Source organism: Hypanus sabinus, chromosome 6, assembly GCF_030144855.1.
Source record: "Hypanus sabinus isolate sHypSab1 chromosome 6, sHypSab1.hap1, whole genome shotgun sequence".
NCBI classification, from domain to species: domain Eukaryota; kingdom Metazoa; phylum Chordata; class Chondrichthyes; order Myliobatiformes; family Dasyatidae; genus Hypanus; species Hypanus sabinus.
This window is the reverse complement of record NC_082711.1, coordinates 175,481,520-175,498,274: the sequence shown is the minus strand read 5'-3', so window position 1 is coordinate 175,498,274 and position 16,755 is coordinate 175,481,520. Positions and strand designations below refer to the sequence as shown.

At 37.3% G+C, this 16,755-nt stretch overlaps 1 protein-coding gene across 2 annotated transcripts in view; it reads right to left on the bottom strand.

Moving 5' to 3' along the window:
- Positions 1-16,755, bottom strand: part of med13a (mediator complex subunit 13a) — a 192,705-nt gene that overhangs the window by 54,726 nt on the left and 121,224 nt on the right. Inside the window, exons 11-16 of one of the 2 annotated variants that reach the window (XM_059973634.1) lie at positions 5,163-5,385; positions 3,934-4,024; positions 2,518-2,636; positions 1,909-2,002; positions 1,162-1,376; positions 668-864 (exon numbers count right to left, since the gene is read on the bottom strand). In XM_059973634.1, the coding sequence (XP_059829617.1) occupies positions 668-864; positions 1,162-1,376; positions 1,909-2,002; positions 2,518-2,636; positions 3,934-4,024; positions 5,163-5,385 (939 nt within the window). The remainder of the gene's footprint in view (positions 1-667; positions 865-1,161; positions 1,377-1,908; positions 2,003-2,517; positions 2,637-3,933; positions 4,025-5,162; positions 5,386-16,755) is intronic. The other variant, XM_059973636.1, reaches the window with a different exon arrangement.

Genomic DNA, 16,755 nt, shown 5'->3' with positions numbered 1-16,755 from the left:
AACAGTTTCAACTATGCAAGATTAATTCAGCTATATTGTTCATCTAAAGACACCACAAAGTGGACAGTAAACAACTCCAAGCCTCTTATAAGCACCAGATACATGAAGAATCAGTAGAACAGAAGTAGCAGGACTTCTTGCACTTTAATCAGATTAAAAAGTGAGTATATTTTTAATCCCAATTACAGGAAAGAAATGAAGAATTGATCTATTAACCTTAAAATCAAGACAGTTGACAAAGTGCAAGACAAAATACTGTACATTTCTGGAACAGGGAATAAATTACTGGCCCACTGCACCTTTGCACTCAAATAATAATAACAGATGCCTGGAGAGAAGCCAATTAGACAACAATGTAACAACTTGCTAACACTAAAATGACTCCTGCTTTCAGCATTACTCTGTACCCTCTTCTTCATCAAATAATTATCAACTAAAACCCTACAATCATTTCTATTTCCAATGTTTAAGCATTTCATGTTCTTAACCTCTTAGAGGAACTGTAATTTATGACTTCCCTATCAGTGACACAGAAGTCACTGGAAGTAGTTCTATTTAAAACCTATCATTAATTCTCTTCTGATCCATTCAAAGTAACGATTTCCTGCTTGAATACAGTTTTGCAATTGTCTGAACCTGATTAACCAACAGTGCAACATAAACTTACATGTCCCGGATATACGGCATGGGAGGAACAGGAGGGAGCAGGTCTAGCTTGCCAACTGTCCATGATGGACGATAGATACACTCCTCTAGCAGTTTGACGGGCGGCATACACTGGCTTGGTAAAATTTTCAATGGTGCAAACATAGTACAACCCACATAGCCTTGGCACTTCTCAGGGCAATAGACATAAGAAAAGTCCTAAGGAAGGAAAATAGGAAAGAGAACTTTAATCCAGGTTTTGGATTAAACAATAGTAACAATGCCAGATCGAATGCAGAAAATATTGTTTCATTTCCACCTAAGGAGACTCCTGGGATGACTTCCTACAAAAATGCCAATTAATATCTGGTTGCCATGGTATTGAGGTGTTTTTGAACATAGAAGTGGATACCATTACAGTCTATATAATCAGTTTAATCCATTAAATTGATTTTAAAAATCTCTTTAATATTCTTTTCAAAATAGTTTTAAAGAAACTATTTTTAACTTTGTTACCTTGATCTCTGAAGGCTTTGGGCTACCCATGCCTTCCTCTACTTCAACCTTGAAATGATTCAAACTTGTAGTAAAATGATGGCCATCTAGAGTCATTCCTGGAGTGTTATCTAAACCTCCAAACTCTTTGCAGTTAATATTCATTGGAGAGTAGCCTGGACCATGTTGCTCCAAGGATGGAGGTGTGGGAAACATTTGCTGGAGATCTGCAGAGCCTATGAAAACAAATCAAGAACAGAACAAACATTGAGGAAAAAGAATCCAAGCTCACTAGATTATACTACAATATTCTACAGAAGATAACAGAACCAAAATACAGCATTGCTCAGTTTAATCGACCTCCGAAATTTTTCAGTAAGCCATTTACCAAACTACACAGCCCACTTGCTCTACAATTAAGCGCATTTCAAAATTCTGTCATCAGGTATTGGAAGTACATATAAGCTTGAAGTTCAAGATACAATAACAACTGACCAATAATTCAACATTTTAATAAGCATAAACCAGCAGACTAAAGAGATGCACAAACACTTTTCCTTGATCAGCACAAAGAGACACCAACTCTTACATTGGCACTAAATATATACTTCATTATTTAAATCACAGTAAGTCTCAAATTTGGCAATACAACAGAAAAACAAAGACAACAATTTTTCTTTTTAAAAAGGAAACCAAGAATCAAGAAGATAAACAACAGATAATGGATATTCCCTGGATTACAAATTCAAAATAGGAACTTTTGCTTACTTATACAGGGGAAAGCATCAAAAGGCCCTGCTTTTGAATCCCTGTTGCTCATTTTTTCATCCAATCCAACATGTGCAGTTCGAGAAATAGCCTGCTAAAAACATTTAGATGAATGGTCACTTCAGAAAAATGGTGCATACTAAACCACTCCTTTAGATGGCTATACAAACTAGCATTTTGTTTTTCCAAAGTTCATGATCCATAATTAACAATTCAAGTCTGACTCACTTGTGTGAAGTAAACCATGCAATTTCCATTTTTTTTTTTAAGTTTTTCTTCTACATTTTAAAAGTAAATATACTTGTTTAACCATTGAACACTACAGCACAGTACAGGCCCTTCAGTCCTCCATGTTGTGCTGACCCACATAATCCTTTTTTTAAAAAAAGTACTAAACCCACACTGGAGGAAATAAAATTAATATTTCCTGCACCACAAATCCAGAAAGTTTTAGAAGCAAATTGGCAAACAGGATCAAATGTCCAAAAACAAAAATCTGCAAATTTTACATATTCCAAATCTGTACACATATTAGCCGGTCACTTTATCTTCCTTCAGTAACAAATAAGGAAAAGCAGCAGGAAGTATAAACTGAGCAAACTATCTCACCACAAGTTCATCCTCGTCATCAAACAGATTGTCAAGGTCTTTGTATGAAACAACTAAATCAACCTCATTCATGAGACTGGTGGATGCAGTCCGATTGTGCGAGGGTGACTTTTGTCCATCTACAACAATTAGAGAAAACCTATTAAAATTCTACAAGTTAGAGGATTTTTAAAAATATGACATATGACTACTGCTAGCAATGCCATACCTAATTCCCAAATGACATGCTGCACTCGTAACCTGCTTTGGTCAGTATAATAAAATTTACTGTTAGATAGGATGTTATGGTACAGAGGAATGGCCATAACACTCCAACCATAAAGAACTGGATTAAGTTTTGGTTTAACACTCAATTTTATAGCCCATGGAGACTCTTGAGGAAATACATTGGACGCCAAGCAAAACTGACATCCACAACTACCCACCACCCCCATGAGACTGTTAGCCTTAGCTATGTTAATGTAAAGAAGCAATCAACTAGCACTTAAAAGCAGGTTTGTTCTCAAAAATCTGGAGGTATTATATGCTTATCTAATTATCAACAGTTTTGTTTTAAAAAGTCTTTGTAAAGATCCAATCAAAAATGTGAAAAAATATGCAAAAGAAATCTAAAATTAATATAATTCAGAAACAAAAGTCAGAAGTTAGAAAACAACATTAATTAAACTAGTTGATCCTATCCAATCACAAACTAGAGAAAATCTGCAAATGCTGAAAATCCAAGCAAAGGGAACTCAGCAAGCCAGGGAGCATCTATGGCAAAAAGTACAGTCGACATTTTGGGTCAAAACGTGGATTGTACTTTTTTCCCCCCATAGATGCTGCGTGGCCTACTGAGTTCCTCCAGCATTTTGTGCGTATTGATCCTATCAAAGTTCAATTGAAAATGTAATCCCATCCATCAGTTCAAAATAAAAGGGAGAAAGAAAACGAAAATGAGAAAATCATTTTCTAAACCTGGAAATCCCTTTAAAACTAATCTCCTCCTCTGCAGCAGCTTTTTTGATTTGACTGACGCCTGCTGACGATAAAACATATACAAAGCTAACACACACAAAAATGGCCTTCTCAGTATCTGATTACTTTATCGCAATAGAATAACTCAACCCAACTAATAATTTTTGATTCTTTGAAAATACAAATTTGAAAACAAAGATTGATCAAACACAATAATCAGAGGACACCAATGAAATGACAATTTAGAAGCAGCAGTAATAAATAAATACAGAGCATCCACAAACTAAATTCTGGTCAAGATTTTGTAGCCCAAATATTTAACATTCCCATGGTTGTTGTTCATTTTTAACATGCTAATAATAGGAATCTAACACAAAACTTACATCCCAAATATCTATCTTCAATTGATCCGAGAATTTTGAAAGTGAGAAGACAAAGTTACAGAAAAGTGAACCATACCAGGCTTTGTTCCAGAATTGAACAGTGACATGGCATCCTCTCCTTCTACTGGTAATGTTGAGTGAGATGTGCCAGCACTTTCACTATCGTTCTGTAATACAGAAATTACAATTTACACCTGCATCAATGTACAACTGGTATTGTGTTGTGGAATTTTGTGACCAGATATTTATGAGTCCAAAACTTGAGCATTTTCCTTTAATTTACATCTAAGTAACTGTTTTCAACCATCAATGTTATTTATTGACATTTCATTGGTCATACCAAGCACTAGGGGAAAAGACTTTTCACAATAAAGATTTATTGGAATTATATCAAAAATGAGCTATTTTGAGAAAACCTTAGGCTGTCCAAAAGTGAGGAGGAAGCAGATTCATAGAAATACTTAGATTTATTTCTAGGTATCTGCGTCCAGCTCACTTCAGAATATTTATAAAATAATTTTCAGATATTAAGCAGGAAAAGCACAGAGAAATTGGACCAATGTATACCAGAAGTTTATACAGTATGTGTGGTTTTTAAACCACAATTAACTCTCAAGCTACAGAACTATTTGCAATATTGCAATTTTATAAATTTTACATATTTGCCCCACATACTTCAATGATTCTGTCAATTTCATTTCTGTTCTAATACACAGAATTTGCTACTGGAGCATAAAGAATTATGTTCAATAAGTTATGGTTTAATTCTTCTTAAAACATTACATGGAGATGCATGCCATAGCTTTTGCAAATCTTCAAGTTAATTTCATTCTTTATCTTCTTTAAAGCCATCCAGGTTCAATTTCACATTAAATTCTACTCACCTGTCACTGTCTTTGTGGAACTGTATTGACTCCAAGTTCCAGGCAACACCAAGTCAGAATTTATTCTTTTGCTTGAAGCCCTTCTTGGCTTCACTACTTCCTATTTCTGTAAACTCCTCAGCACCTACCATTCCAATGTTCATTTTTAGCTCATTTCCTGTGCATCTCCCTTCCCCTGCACCATTCATTTGGTGTACATGCCTTCATGTGGCTACGTTGCAAGCTCTGGATGGAATTCTGTCACTCTAAAACTTTCTGGTTATTCACCCAGCTTTGAAAATGGAATAAAAATATTTCTTTTGATATTTTAAACACTGCAGCCTCAAAAATTTCATGTGTAAATGAAATTTTAGTGACATCAATAAACTAAGCTATTCTGGAAATGCAACATCAATGGAAAAATTCATCTATCATGGCTCACCTTCTGTGCATGTTTCCTTCCAGGATCCCTTTCAGTGGCTTGTTTGTCTTTCTTATCAGGAAAGCTGAATTCCTCATCTCCATCATCAAATGCATATGGATCAACTTCTGACTTAGAATCAGCCTCCAGACGACTACTTTTGTAACATTGGTTTATTCTCTGGATATATGTCTGAATCCGCTCTTCAGAAATCTTTAATGGCTTATTTGAACATGCCACCAACCTAAAAGTTTTAAAAGTTCAAAAAAAATTAATTAACCAGCATTCAAGAGTCAAGTACACTTATCAAAGAATGTATAAATTAAGCAACCTTGATATCTGCTTGCTCACAGGTAGCCACAAAGCAAAAAACACGAAAGAACCCAATTTAAAAAAAAATACAAGCCATGTAAACAAAGTGAAACAACAGCATTCGGAACCAAAAACAAGCCCTCAGATCCAAATCCCGGAGCAGCCCACTCTTGTTCCCAACTGACACCCTGTCTTTTCAGTCTATCTGGGCCAGTATTTAAATTGGTCAAACAATGGACAGTGAAAGGCTCCGGCACCCTGGAGAGAAGAGTGAACATCGCGGAGAGCGAGTAAAATCAGCTCTTCTCCTTATGGCACCCAGAGTGATCCAACCACGCTCCCAGGCCAGCTGTACTAGAATCAGAACTCCATCTGCATTGCTTCATCTCCTGAACTCGCCTCACCATCACTCACCCCTTCACTGTTTGTAGTGATAATTTAACAGATTTACCGCAGAAAAGGCATTTTTAGAGATTTTAGTAATTATTAGTCAGATTTCTTAGCTTTTGTGACTACCAGAAAGCTGTTTCACACATTCTGTAGTGCTATCAACAGCTGAGCACTCAAAATTTTTCTAAACCAAAAAGTACTATTCAAAAGTACTATTAAAAATTAAATGCAGTATTCAACCTACATTTTCTCCCAATCCTTTTCAATCACTAACTACAATACAATAATAAGGTGCAGTCTGAAAATTAATTGTAAATGCTGAGAAGTGTGATTTAAAAGAAATGTCGCTAATATTGTTGCTTTAAATCCAGGATACTGGTCCAACCTTTTACCCTCTTTTTCAGAGGCACTCACCACTGAAGTAACTATGCCAGAAAAGGATAATATTTGACGACTATTTACTCTCTGTCCCTTCATACCTTTAGTACAAGTTAATAATTTACATTTAAAATTAGGAGGGCATGATAAATCAGTTTGCAATTGATATAAAATTGGTTCAATGCTTAACAAGAAGGAAACCTTTAGACTGCACCAAGATTTCAATGGACTGGATGGTTGTGCAAAAAGAGACAAATAGAATCCAATTCAGAAAAGTGTAAAATTTTATGAAGCAAGTACTTGCAAGTATTATATAATTTCAAAAGATGCTCAAGTACCTCTGCAAAGAAACACTGGTGTGGATTAGGATTTCTTAATTAACAAGTAAACCACAATGTCAGGTAAAAACCTATAGATTTTATTTTATCACCTTCCCTCTCCCTACCATTATACCAATGTGAAATAGACCAAAAAGCTTGAAATAGCAAGTAAAATGCAATATCATGCCTAATTAGCAGCTCCCAAGTAAATATTGTTGAAAGTTTAAATCTCAGGAACCAACATTACCCACAGGGCAACATTTATTGAGCTCTCCTGGTGTCAAAATAATGGCAGTTTTATTTTGATGATACATCTACAAGGGTATTACACAACCAATTCCAGTATATTGTCTCAGCACTGAAGGAACACTAATATATTGTATCACTTCATCAGAAGCATGGCATAATCTTGGTGAACTCTCTAGCACAGGGATTCCCAACCTGGGGTGCCCACACCCCCAGGGGGTGCGACAAAGAGTGGCTTGTGTCCTTGAGTGATGAGTCACAAGTCATCACTCAGCCAGCTGCCAGTGTGCCTTGAGAAGTGGTAGTAATGTTCGTCCCAAGCACACTCCAGTCTCCCGCTGCCTGAGTCAAGAGAGACGTTAACTCACTCCAGTCTCCCACTGCCCGAGTCAGCATTGAGGATTCTCATCAGTGTTACCTGGGAGTTACACCTCACAGTTGAGGAGTCTCATCAATGTTAGCTAGAAGGTTACATCTCAGAGTTAAGAATCATCTCATAATGCCAAAATCTTTATACGTCCCGAATCAACCACTGAGTAATGACTTCGCGTTAAAACCAAACCCGCAGTAGGAAAATTATTCAATTATAAAACTTTAAAAAGCCGCACTTTGATAAAAAGCGGCTGAAGTCATTCATTCGTATTTGTCTCAATGCATTAAAGAAGTTTTTGAATTTCAAAGGTTTTTCTTCTCTTAAAAGGTTTTTTTCTTGAATCGTTGATAATTTTGAATTCTGTTAGTTGAGGAGGTATCATGGTTAGTACCGAGGACTTTGAATCGTGTGATGGGAGTTCATTACTCTGGTAATCTTCGGAAATAGGTATGTAAATTCAGTAAAGCGAAGCCTACTAAGTCGCATCGCGTCCCCATAGCATTTCCACCTGACGATTTATCTTGGCGTAACCACAAATATTCAAAAGCGTGTTTCTCGCGATACTTTGCTATAAACGTGTCTGGTTGAGTAAAGTGGTCATCCCTGACTTAGTCAGATAGTTTTTCTTCATATTAGCTCATATTTTTCTCTTTACCCTTAACCCTTCATTAACCCTTCATCATGTCAAAAAGGAGGAAATGGAATGATGACTATGTGTACTTTGGTTTCACTTACACAACAGTAAATAATGGCTTGCAAAAACCCCAGTGCATTCTTTGTAGCGTTATGTTTTCCAACTCAAATCTGAAGCCATCCAAACTTCAAGAGCACTTCAAGAATGAGCATGGCGGAGCTGATGTTGAAGGACATGATGTTGGGTCATTGAAAATCAAAAGAGCTCGTTTTGATTCACATGGAACTCTTCCAAAATTAGGCTTCATTTCTGTTGAAAAACCACTGCTTCTTGTTTCATACCAAGTGGCATATAAAGTGGCCAAATCCAAGAAGCCCCATACAATTGCGGAAAATTGCATCAAGCCATGTGCACTGGAAATGGCAACAATTATCCTAGGCAAAGAAGAAAAAAATTTGAATAGGTGCCCCTATCAAATAATGTCATTCACAACTGAATCAGTGATTTGAGTGAAGATATTTTGGACCAAGTCATCTCAGATGTCAGAGCTAGTCCTCTTAAAATCTCTATTCAGTTGGATGAGTCAACTGATGACTCCAGTTGTAGTCAACTCATCACATTAGTGAGGTATGTCAATGATGGTGCTGTGAAGGAAGATTTCCTGTTTTGTAAAGATCTGAAAACAAACACAACTGCAAAGGATGTGATACAGCTGATGAAAGACTTCTTTGCCAAACATGATTTAGATATCAAAGTCATTGGTTCTGTGTGCACTGACGGGGCACCTGCAATGCTTGGAAATAAAGCTGGCTTTTCTGCATTGATGAAAAAAAGAGATTCCAGACTTGCAAGTTACCCATTGTTTTCTTCATCGGCATGCTTTGGCATCAAAAACATTGCCTCCAAATTTGAAGAAAGTCCTTGATACTTGTGTGAAGATCATCAACTGGATCAGGGGGCTCTGGCTTGCACGCTTCCAATCATACTTGGAACAGATTCCCGCGCACACCGAGCCCTACACAGACTCCTCACGACACTCCTATACCGGGCGTCTCGCACACGCATATACCAGGCACCTCATACACGCATGAGGGATCACTGACGCCTAGTGGGCTGACACCTCCAGTTAGGCCGGAACCAGCACAACCACCGTCTCCGGTGCAATCACCACCGACACCTGTGCAATCACAGCCGGTGCTACGTAGATTGCAGCGACAGATTCGACCACCTGCTCGACTTAACCTGTAAATATACTTATAAGAAACTTCGCCCCATGGGGACTCTCTTTTAAAACGGGGGGGGGGGGGGGGGGGGTGAATGTGTTGAACTACATATACTTGTCTGGACACCCCCCCCCCCACTAACTGCTCCTGTGGCTCCTCCCACTGACCGTGCCTCCTCCCATGGACCCCGGTATAAAGGCAATTGGAGCCTCAGTCTCTAGGAAGTAGTGTGGTGGTCAATTGCTGCTTGTTCTTTCTTCCAGCCAATAAAAGCCTATATCTTGCCTCACGTCTCCGAGAGTTATTGATGGTGCATCACTGGGAAGTGAGCATTTAGTTTTGCTTTTCCACACAGAAGTCCATTGGTTGTCATGAGGACAAGCTTTAACCTGCTTCTTTGAACTGCGGGAAGAAATCAAAGTTTTTCTGGAGGAACGTGAATGTGATCTGGTTGGGGCAATGGAATCGCAGGAATTCGCCCAAATGCTGGCTTACTTAGCCAATATTTTCACTCATATGAATGACCTGAGTGTTTCTCTTCAAGGAAAAGGGATAAACATATTGAAGGCTTGTGAAAAGTTGAATGCCTTCAAAAAAAAAAGTAACGTCTTTGGCGTTGAAGGATAGAAAGAGACAGTCTCAAATTTTCCTTCACTAGAGGAGATGGTTAATGATGCTGGATCCATAACTCCTACTGTGCGTGAAGAAATCGTGGCTCATTTAGAAATGCCGTCAGAATTGCTTGATGGATATTTTGCTGCTGGAGACCTGAAGATTTCAGAAGAATGAATCATGAATCCATATTCCTACAATTTGGAGAAAATGTCAGATGACAAAGAGCTGAAGGAAGATCTTATTGATTTGCGGACAAATCGAGCTCTTGAAATCCAATTTGAAAGCAAGACTTTGGAGGAGTTTTGGTGTGAGGCACTGCATATGTTCCCAAGACTTGGTGGAAAAGCACTCCGTGTCCTCATTCCATTTGCAACAACATACTTGTGTGAATCTGGATTCAGTTCTCTTTTGTCAATCAAGACAAAATCTAGGAATCACCTGAATCCACAGGCAGACCTGCGGATCTGTCAGCTAGAAAGTTCCACGTTTTGACAAAATCATGAATGAGAAGCAGGAGCAAAGAAGTCATTGAATTTTATGTTCACAATTGGGATTGATTTTACTCTTTACAATTTTTTCTGAAAAAATTAGAATCTAATTGCTCAATTTATATTTGCATTTTATGCACTGAGTTAAAAGCTTGTTTTTTTAATTTCAATTTGTTCACCTGCAGTATTGTATGTGGTTCAATTTGTGGTTCAAAAATTAGAAATTAGACTTCATCTTCAAATGTGATATTACTTTTGTAGGGGGTGCGAACATTAATTAATGCGAACATTTCCTAGGGATGTGGGGCATAGAAAAGGTTGGGAACCACAGCTCTAGCACTTCCTATGAAAGCCCAAAATAAGTTTATTATGTTACCATATACTACCTTGAGACTAATTTTCTTGCAGGCATTTAGAGGAAATAAAATAGAAGTTATGAAAATCTATACATAGACTACAACTAACAACCAATGTGTAAATGAAGACAAACAGTGTAAATACAAACATAATACTGAGACTAGGAGTTGTAAAGTATCATTGAAAGTAGAATCAGGACACCATTATTCACTAGCAGTAAAGTGGATGGTCAAAGCCTGAAAACAAAAAATGTTCATGTCATATCTGTGTTACTGTTGCTAATCTAAAGTAGGATAAGTGCTGAGCATTCCATTGTATAAATGACATAAAGATGGCAAAAAGAGGTTTTCGAGTTACATATAAATCACCTGCCGCAATGTCCCCAACCCCTGGCCCGTTTTTCACTTTTGAAGTCAAGGGCTAGGGTGGCTGATCCACATAAGTTTTGGGTTCATGGCAATTTCAAAAGCTACATTCGAAGTCAAGAATCTAAAGGTTGAGTATGGTGGATCTAATGTTCTGAGCTGCATATATTACAATACAAGGAGCATTGTATGAAAGGTGGATGAGCTTAGTGCATGGATCAGCACCTGGAATTATGACACTGTAGCCATTAATGAGACTCAGTTGCAGGAGGAGCATGACTGGTAGCTCAATGCTCCTGGCTTCCACTGCAACAGGAGGGATGGCATTACTAGTCAGGGAAAACATCAAGGCAGTGCTCAGTCATGACAGACTAGAGAGCTCATTTAGTGAGGGCTTATGGATAGAAATGGGGAATAAGAAAGGTATGTCCACATTAATGGATACTACAGACCAGCCAACAGTCCGCAGGATTCAGAGCAGCAAATTTGTAGGGAAATCACAGACTCTTGTAAGTAACATAAGGCTATGATGTTAGGCTATTTTAACTTACCACACACTGACTGGGATTCACAAATTGTAAAAGGAATGGATGGGAAAGAGTTTGTCAAACTTGTTCAGGGAAGTTTCCTCAATCAGTACATCAAAATCCCAACTAGAGAGAATGTGATACTACACCTCCTATTAGGGAATCAAACAGGGCAGGTGACAGAAGTTTATGTAGGGGAACAGTTTGCTTCAAGTGAAAATAATGTCATTATTTTAAGGTAATTATGAAAAAGGATATAGATTTGGTCCTTTGTTTAAGGTTCTAAATCGGAGAACGGCTGACTGTGATGGTATCAGAAAGGATTTGGCAAGTGTGGATTGCATAGCTTGTTTTCTGGCAAAGGTGTACTAAGTGGGAGGCGATCAAAAGTGATCGTTTGAGAGCACAGAGTTTGTATGTTCCTGTCAGAATGAAAGGCAAGGGAACCCTTGTTTCTAAGAGATACTGGGCTCTTGGTTAAGAAAATGAAGGAGGTGCACAGCAGGTACAGACAGGTAGGAACAAATGAGGTACCCGAGTATAAGAAAAGCAAGAAAACACTTATGGAGGAAATCAGGAGGGCTAAAGGAAGGCATAAGGTTGCTCTAGCACACAAGGTGAAGGAGAATCTTATGGGCTTCTACAGACATATTACAAGCAAAGGTATAGCAAGGGACAAATTGGTCTTCTGGAAGATCAGACTGGTAATCTATGCATGGAGCTGAAAGAGATAGGGGATATCTAAATTTTATATGCATTTATTCCAGAGACGGACGCAGAGTCTACAGAAGTGAGGCAACACAGCAGTATGGTCATGGACCTTATACAGATTACAGAGGAGAAGGTGTTTGCTGTCCTGAGGTAAATTAGGGTGGACAGATCCCCAAGGCATGGTTAGTTGTTCTCTTGGACCCAATGGGAGGCTAGTCCAGAAATTGCAGGAGCTCTGGCAGAGATATTTAAAACATCCTTAGCCACATTTGAGGTGCTAGAGGATTGGCAGATAGCTAATGTTGTTGCATTGTTTAAGAGAGGCTCTAAGAACAAAACAGGAAATTATAGACGGGTGATCCTGACATCAGTAGTGAAAAAGTTATTGGAAGGTATTGGATCAGATATAAGTATTTGGATACACATGGACTGATTAGAGATAGTCAACACGGCTTTGTGAATGGCAAGACATGTCTAACCAATCTTATAGAGCTTTCGAGAAAGTTATCAGGAAAGTTAGTGAAGGCAAGGCAGTGGATGTTGGTTGCATTCTACTTTAGCAAGACAAGGTCCTGCATGGAAGGCTGATCAAGAAGGTTCAGTAACTTGGTATTCAGGGTGAAATAATAAATTGGATTAGACAAAGGCTTCACAGGAGAAGCCAGAATGGTAGTAGATGGTTACCTCTCTGACAGTAGGCCTGTAACTAGTGCTGTGCCACAGGAATTAGTGCTCGGTCCGTTATTGTTTGACATCTATGTCAACGAACTGGATAATAATGTGGTAAACTGGATCAGCAAATTTGCTGATGTCACTGAGACTGGGAGTGTGGTGGACAGCGAAGATGATGATCAAAAATTGCAGTGTGGGAGTCAGCTGGAGACGCTCATGGAGTGAGTACCGTTTTGGATTCGCTCCATAACTTTTACTTTTTTTAACCTTTGGTCACTCTTATTCAGCTTATTTTTACCTATATCGAAAGTTTCTTTATTCTTTTTTTTGGATTTACTGCCAAGAGTTTGTTGTGAACTTTTGAAGATATGCAAACAGAAATGTCTCTCAGGTCTAAGGGACGGGATCCCGGACGTAATCCGAACGGTAATGGAAAAAAGCAGGCTCCGACACAACAAACACAATTAACTTTTGAATTGTTTATGGAGGTTTTGGATGAAAAATTTGCTGAACTAAAACAATTTTTTAAAGAAGATATAAAGGCTTTAAAGAGTACATGGTTAAGACAGATTCAGTAATTAAACAGCAACAAGCTCTTATTGCGTCTCTGCAAGAAGAAGCTCGGAAGCGAGATTTGACTATTGGAAAACTGCAACAGGATTTAATTTCGACCATTAAGCTGATGGAAGCCCTTAAAGCCAAGAGCGACGATTTTGAGAATCGGTCCAGAAGACAGAACTTACGTATACTTGGTCTTCCAGACGGCATAGAAAAAGATGACCCTTCGAAATATTTTGCTCAACTTTTAAAAGAAGCGTTTCCGACGATTTTCCCGAATAACCCCACTTTATTGGATCGGGCACATAGAATTCGGCGTCGATCACCGAGTGTTACAGACAAACCTTCGGTGGTAATTGTCCGGTTCCATTATGTACATGACAAAGAACAAGTTATAAGAGCAGCTCGTCGGGTAGGAATGATTAAAATCAAAGATTTTTGCTTCCACCTGATCGAAGATTTTAGTTCAGATCTTTTAAAAAGAAGGCTTCTTTTTAAACCGTTGATGGCTAAATGTTATGAGAAAAATCTGAAACCTGCGCTTCTATACCCTGCGAAGCTTCGAATTTCTCCGTCGAATGCTCCACGACAGGTTTTCATTTCAACTTCAGAAGCGAGAAAATATCTGGAGGAGAACTTCCCTACTGCTACAGACACTAGTCTTTAATAAATGAATGATTTTGATCGTGTAAGATGGTTCTCGATCTCTTAAACCAGAATTAAAATCTGGTTATTGGTGTAGGTTCATCCTACACTTTATACTCAAGTTAAAGTGTGTTTGCGTCATGTTAATTGTTTTGCCTTATACACTTTAATCATTTAACCACATATTTGTCTATTAATTTTGTTCCTTCGAAGGTATATTTTTAATTCTTTGAAGGTAAATTTTTCCTTGATTAAGATGGTGGTTTTTTGGAAAAGATTTTTGGTTTTGCTTAAGATGGCATTATGTTTATATTTTTCGCGTTTCTTCCGTACAATGCATCGCTTATCTTAGCTTAAATATTTTTTGTTTTGTCTGGGCCAGAGCCCGAGTTATAATTGTTTTTTAGTGATTATATTTTTATTCTTTTTACAACTAACTATACTTAGAAATATGGTTTTTATTATAGCGATTTTATTTTTAAAGTTGGGGTGATTCTTTTATATATATCCTTTTTATTTGGAGTGTTCTTCAGCTGACATGGGGGTAGGATTAGTCTTACTTTTTCTCTTTTTAAGTCATATTTTGGCTTTTTCTCTTTTTCTCGGGGGGTGGGGGGATGGTCTGTTTTCTAACTCTATTTTTTTTTGTACCAATTTGTGTTAGTTTTTTTATTCGGGCTGTTTTTGAACTTCAAATATGTCTGTGTTGTCGTCACTTCCGGGTTTTCTCACTACTTTTGTTCCTCTTCCGGGTGCATGAGTTTATAAGTTGGTTAACCCTTTCTATACCAAAGGGTTGATTTTAGAATTATGGCTCAGACCATTAATTTTGTGTCTTGGAATACTAATGGTTTAAATCATCCAATTAAACGAAAGAAGATTTTCAAAGTATTCCAAAGACTTAATGCTCATATCATTTTTGTACAAGAAACTCATGTGAGGAGGGAGGACAAATTTCGTTTTTTTAGATTTTGGCGGGGTCAACAGTATCACGCAAATTCGAATGCTAAAGTAAAAGGAGTTTCAATTTTTATTGACTCCTCTATTTCATTTGTTCAACATGATATTTTTTCGGATCCAAATGGCAGATTTTTGTTAATTACGGGTTTACTTTGTAATAAAAAGGTTGCTTTGGTTAATGTTTATGCTCCAAATGTGGATTGTCCTGACTTTTTTAAGTCTTTATTTACTTCTTTACCCAATCTAAATGAATATAAGTTAATAATGGGTGGTGACTTTAATTGTTGTTTAAATCCTCTGATGGATAAATCTTTATCTATTCAGACTTTACCTAATAAGTTGGCCACTTGTATTAACTCTTTTTTGACTGACAATGGAGTTTTTGATATTTGGAGATTCCGGTATCCTAAAGACAAAGAGTTTTCTTTTTTCTCACATGTTTATCACTCTTATTCAAGAATTGATTATTTTTTTGTAGACTCTTGTTTTATTCCATTGGTAATCGGTTGTAACTATGATATTATAGCTATCTCTGATCATGCTCCATTATTACTTTCTATGAAATTTACGGATACAGCTTCTAATGCTAGACAATGGTGATTTGACTCTACCTTGTTGCAAGACTCTGACTTTATAAACTTTATGGAGGAGCAGATCGACTTCTTCTTCTCAACTAATTCTACAGATGATATTTCCTGCGGAACACTTTGGGACACTTTTAAAGCTTATATACGTGGACAGATTATTTCTTATTCTGCTGGTTTGAGGAAACGTATCAAGATGGAAACTCTTTTATTGGTTGATAAAATTAAAGAGATTGATAAGAAATATTCATTCGATTGCTCCTAGTAAGGAGTTTTACAAACAAAGGGTTGAACTTCAAATGGAACATAGTTTATTACTTACATCCTCGATTGAAAATCAATTAATGAAAACTAAATCTGATTTTTATATACATAGTGATAAATCTGGTAAACTGTTAGCTAGTCAATTGAAGAATGCTCTGGTTAAACGTCAAATCACTAAGATTGGTCAGCAGAATGGGAATCTGACAGTTAATCATGATGAGATAAATAAGGCATTTCAAGATTTCTATACCTCCCTGTATCAATCTGAATTTCCTCAAGATTATAATACCATGTCTGATTTTCTTGGAAAATTAAATTTTCCAAGGTTATCATCTGATGATCTTTTGATATTGGATACTCCTATTACGGATGTAGAAATTAAGGGGGCTATTTCCTCAATGAATTCTGGGAAAGCACCGGGTCCAGATGGTTATACAGTTGAATTTTTAAAATTTTTTTCCGCTACTCTTTCCCCTTGGTTAGGTAAGGTTTTTGAGGAGGCCATTAGATTAGGGAATTTGCCACAATCTTTTTATAGAGCTTCCATTTCTCTAATATTGAAGAAAGATAAAGACCCTACTAATTGTGCTTCTTATAGACCTATATCTTTATTGAATGTAGACTCCAAGATTTTTTCTAAGTTACTGGCATCTAGATTGGAGAAGGTATTACCCAAAATTATTTCAGATGATCAAACTGGCTTTATTAAAAATCGTTATTCTTTTTTTAACATTAGGAGATTGTTGAATATTGTTTATACTCCCTCACATGATACTTCAGAATGCGTGATTTCATTAGATGCGGAGAAAGCATTTGACAGAGTTGAATGGCCTTACTTATTTAATGTGTTGGAGAAGTTTAATTTTAGTCCGATATTTATATCATGGATTAAATTGATTTACCATACTCCAGTAGCCTCAGTGGTTACCAATAATCAAAGATCTCCCTTTTATCGCCTATTTCGGGGCACTAGACAGGGATGTCCTCTTAGT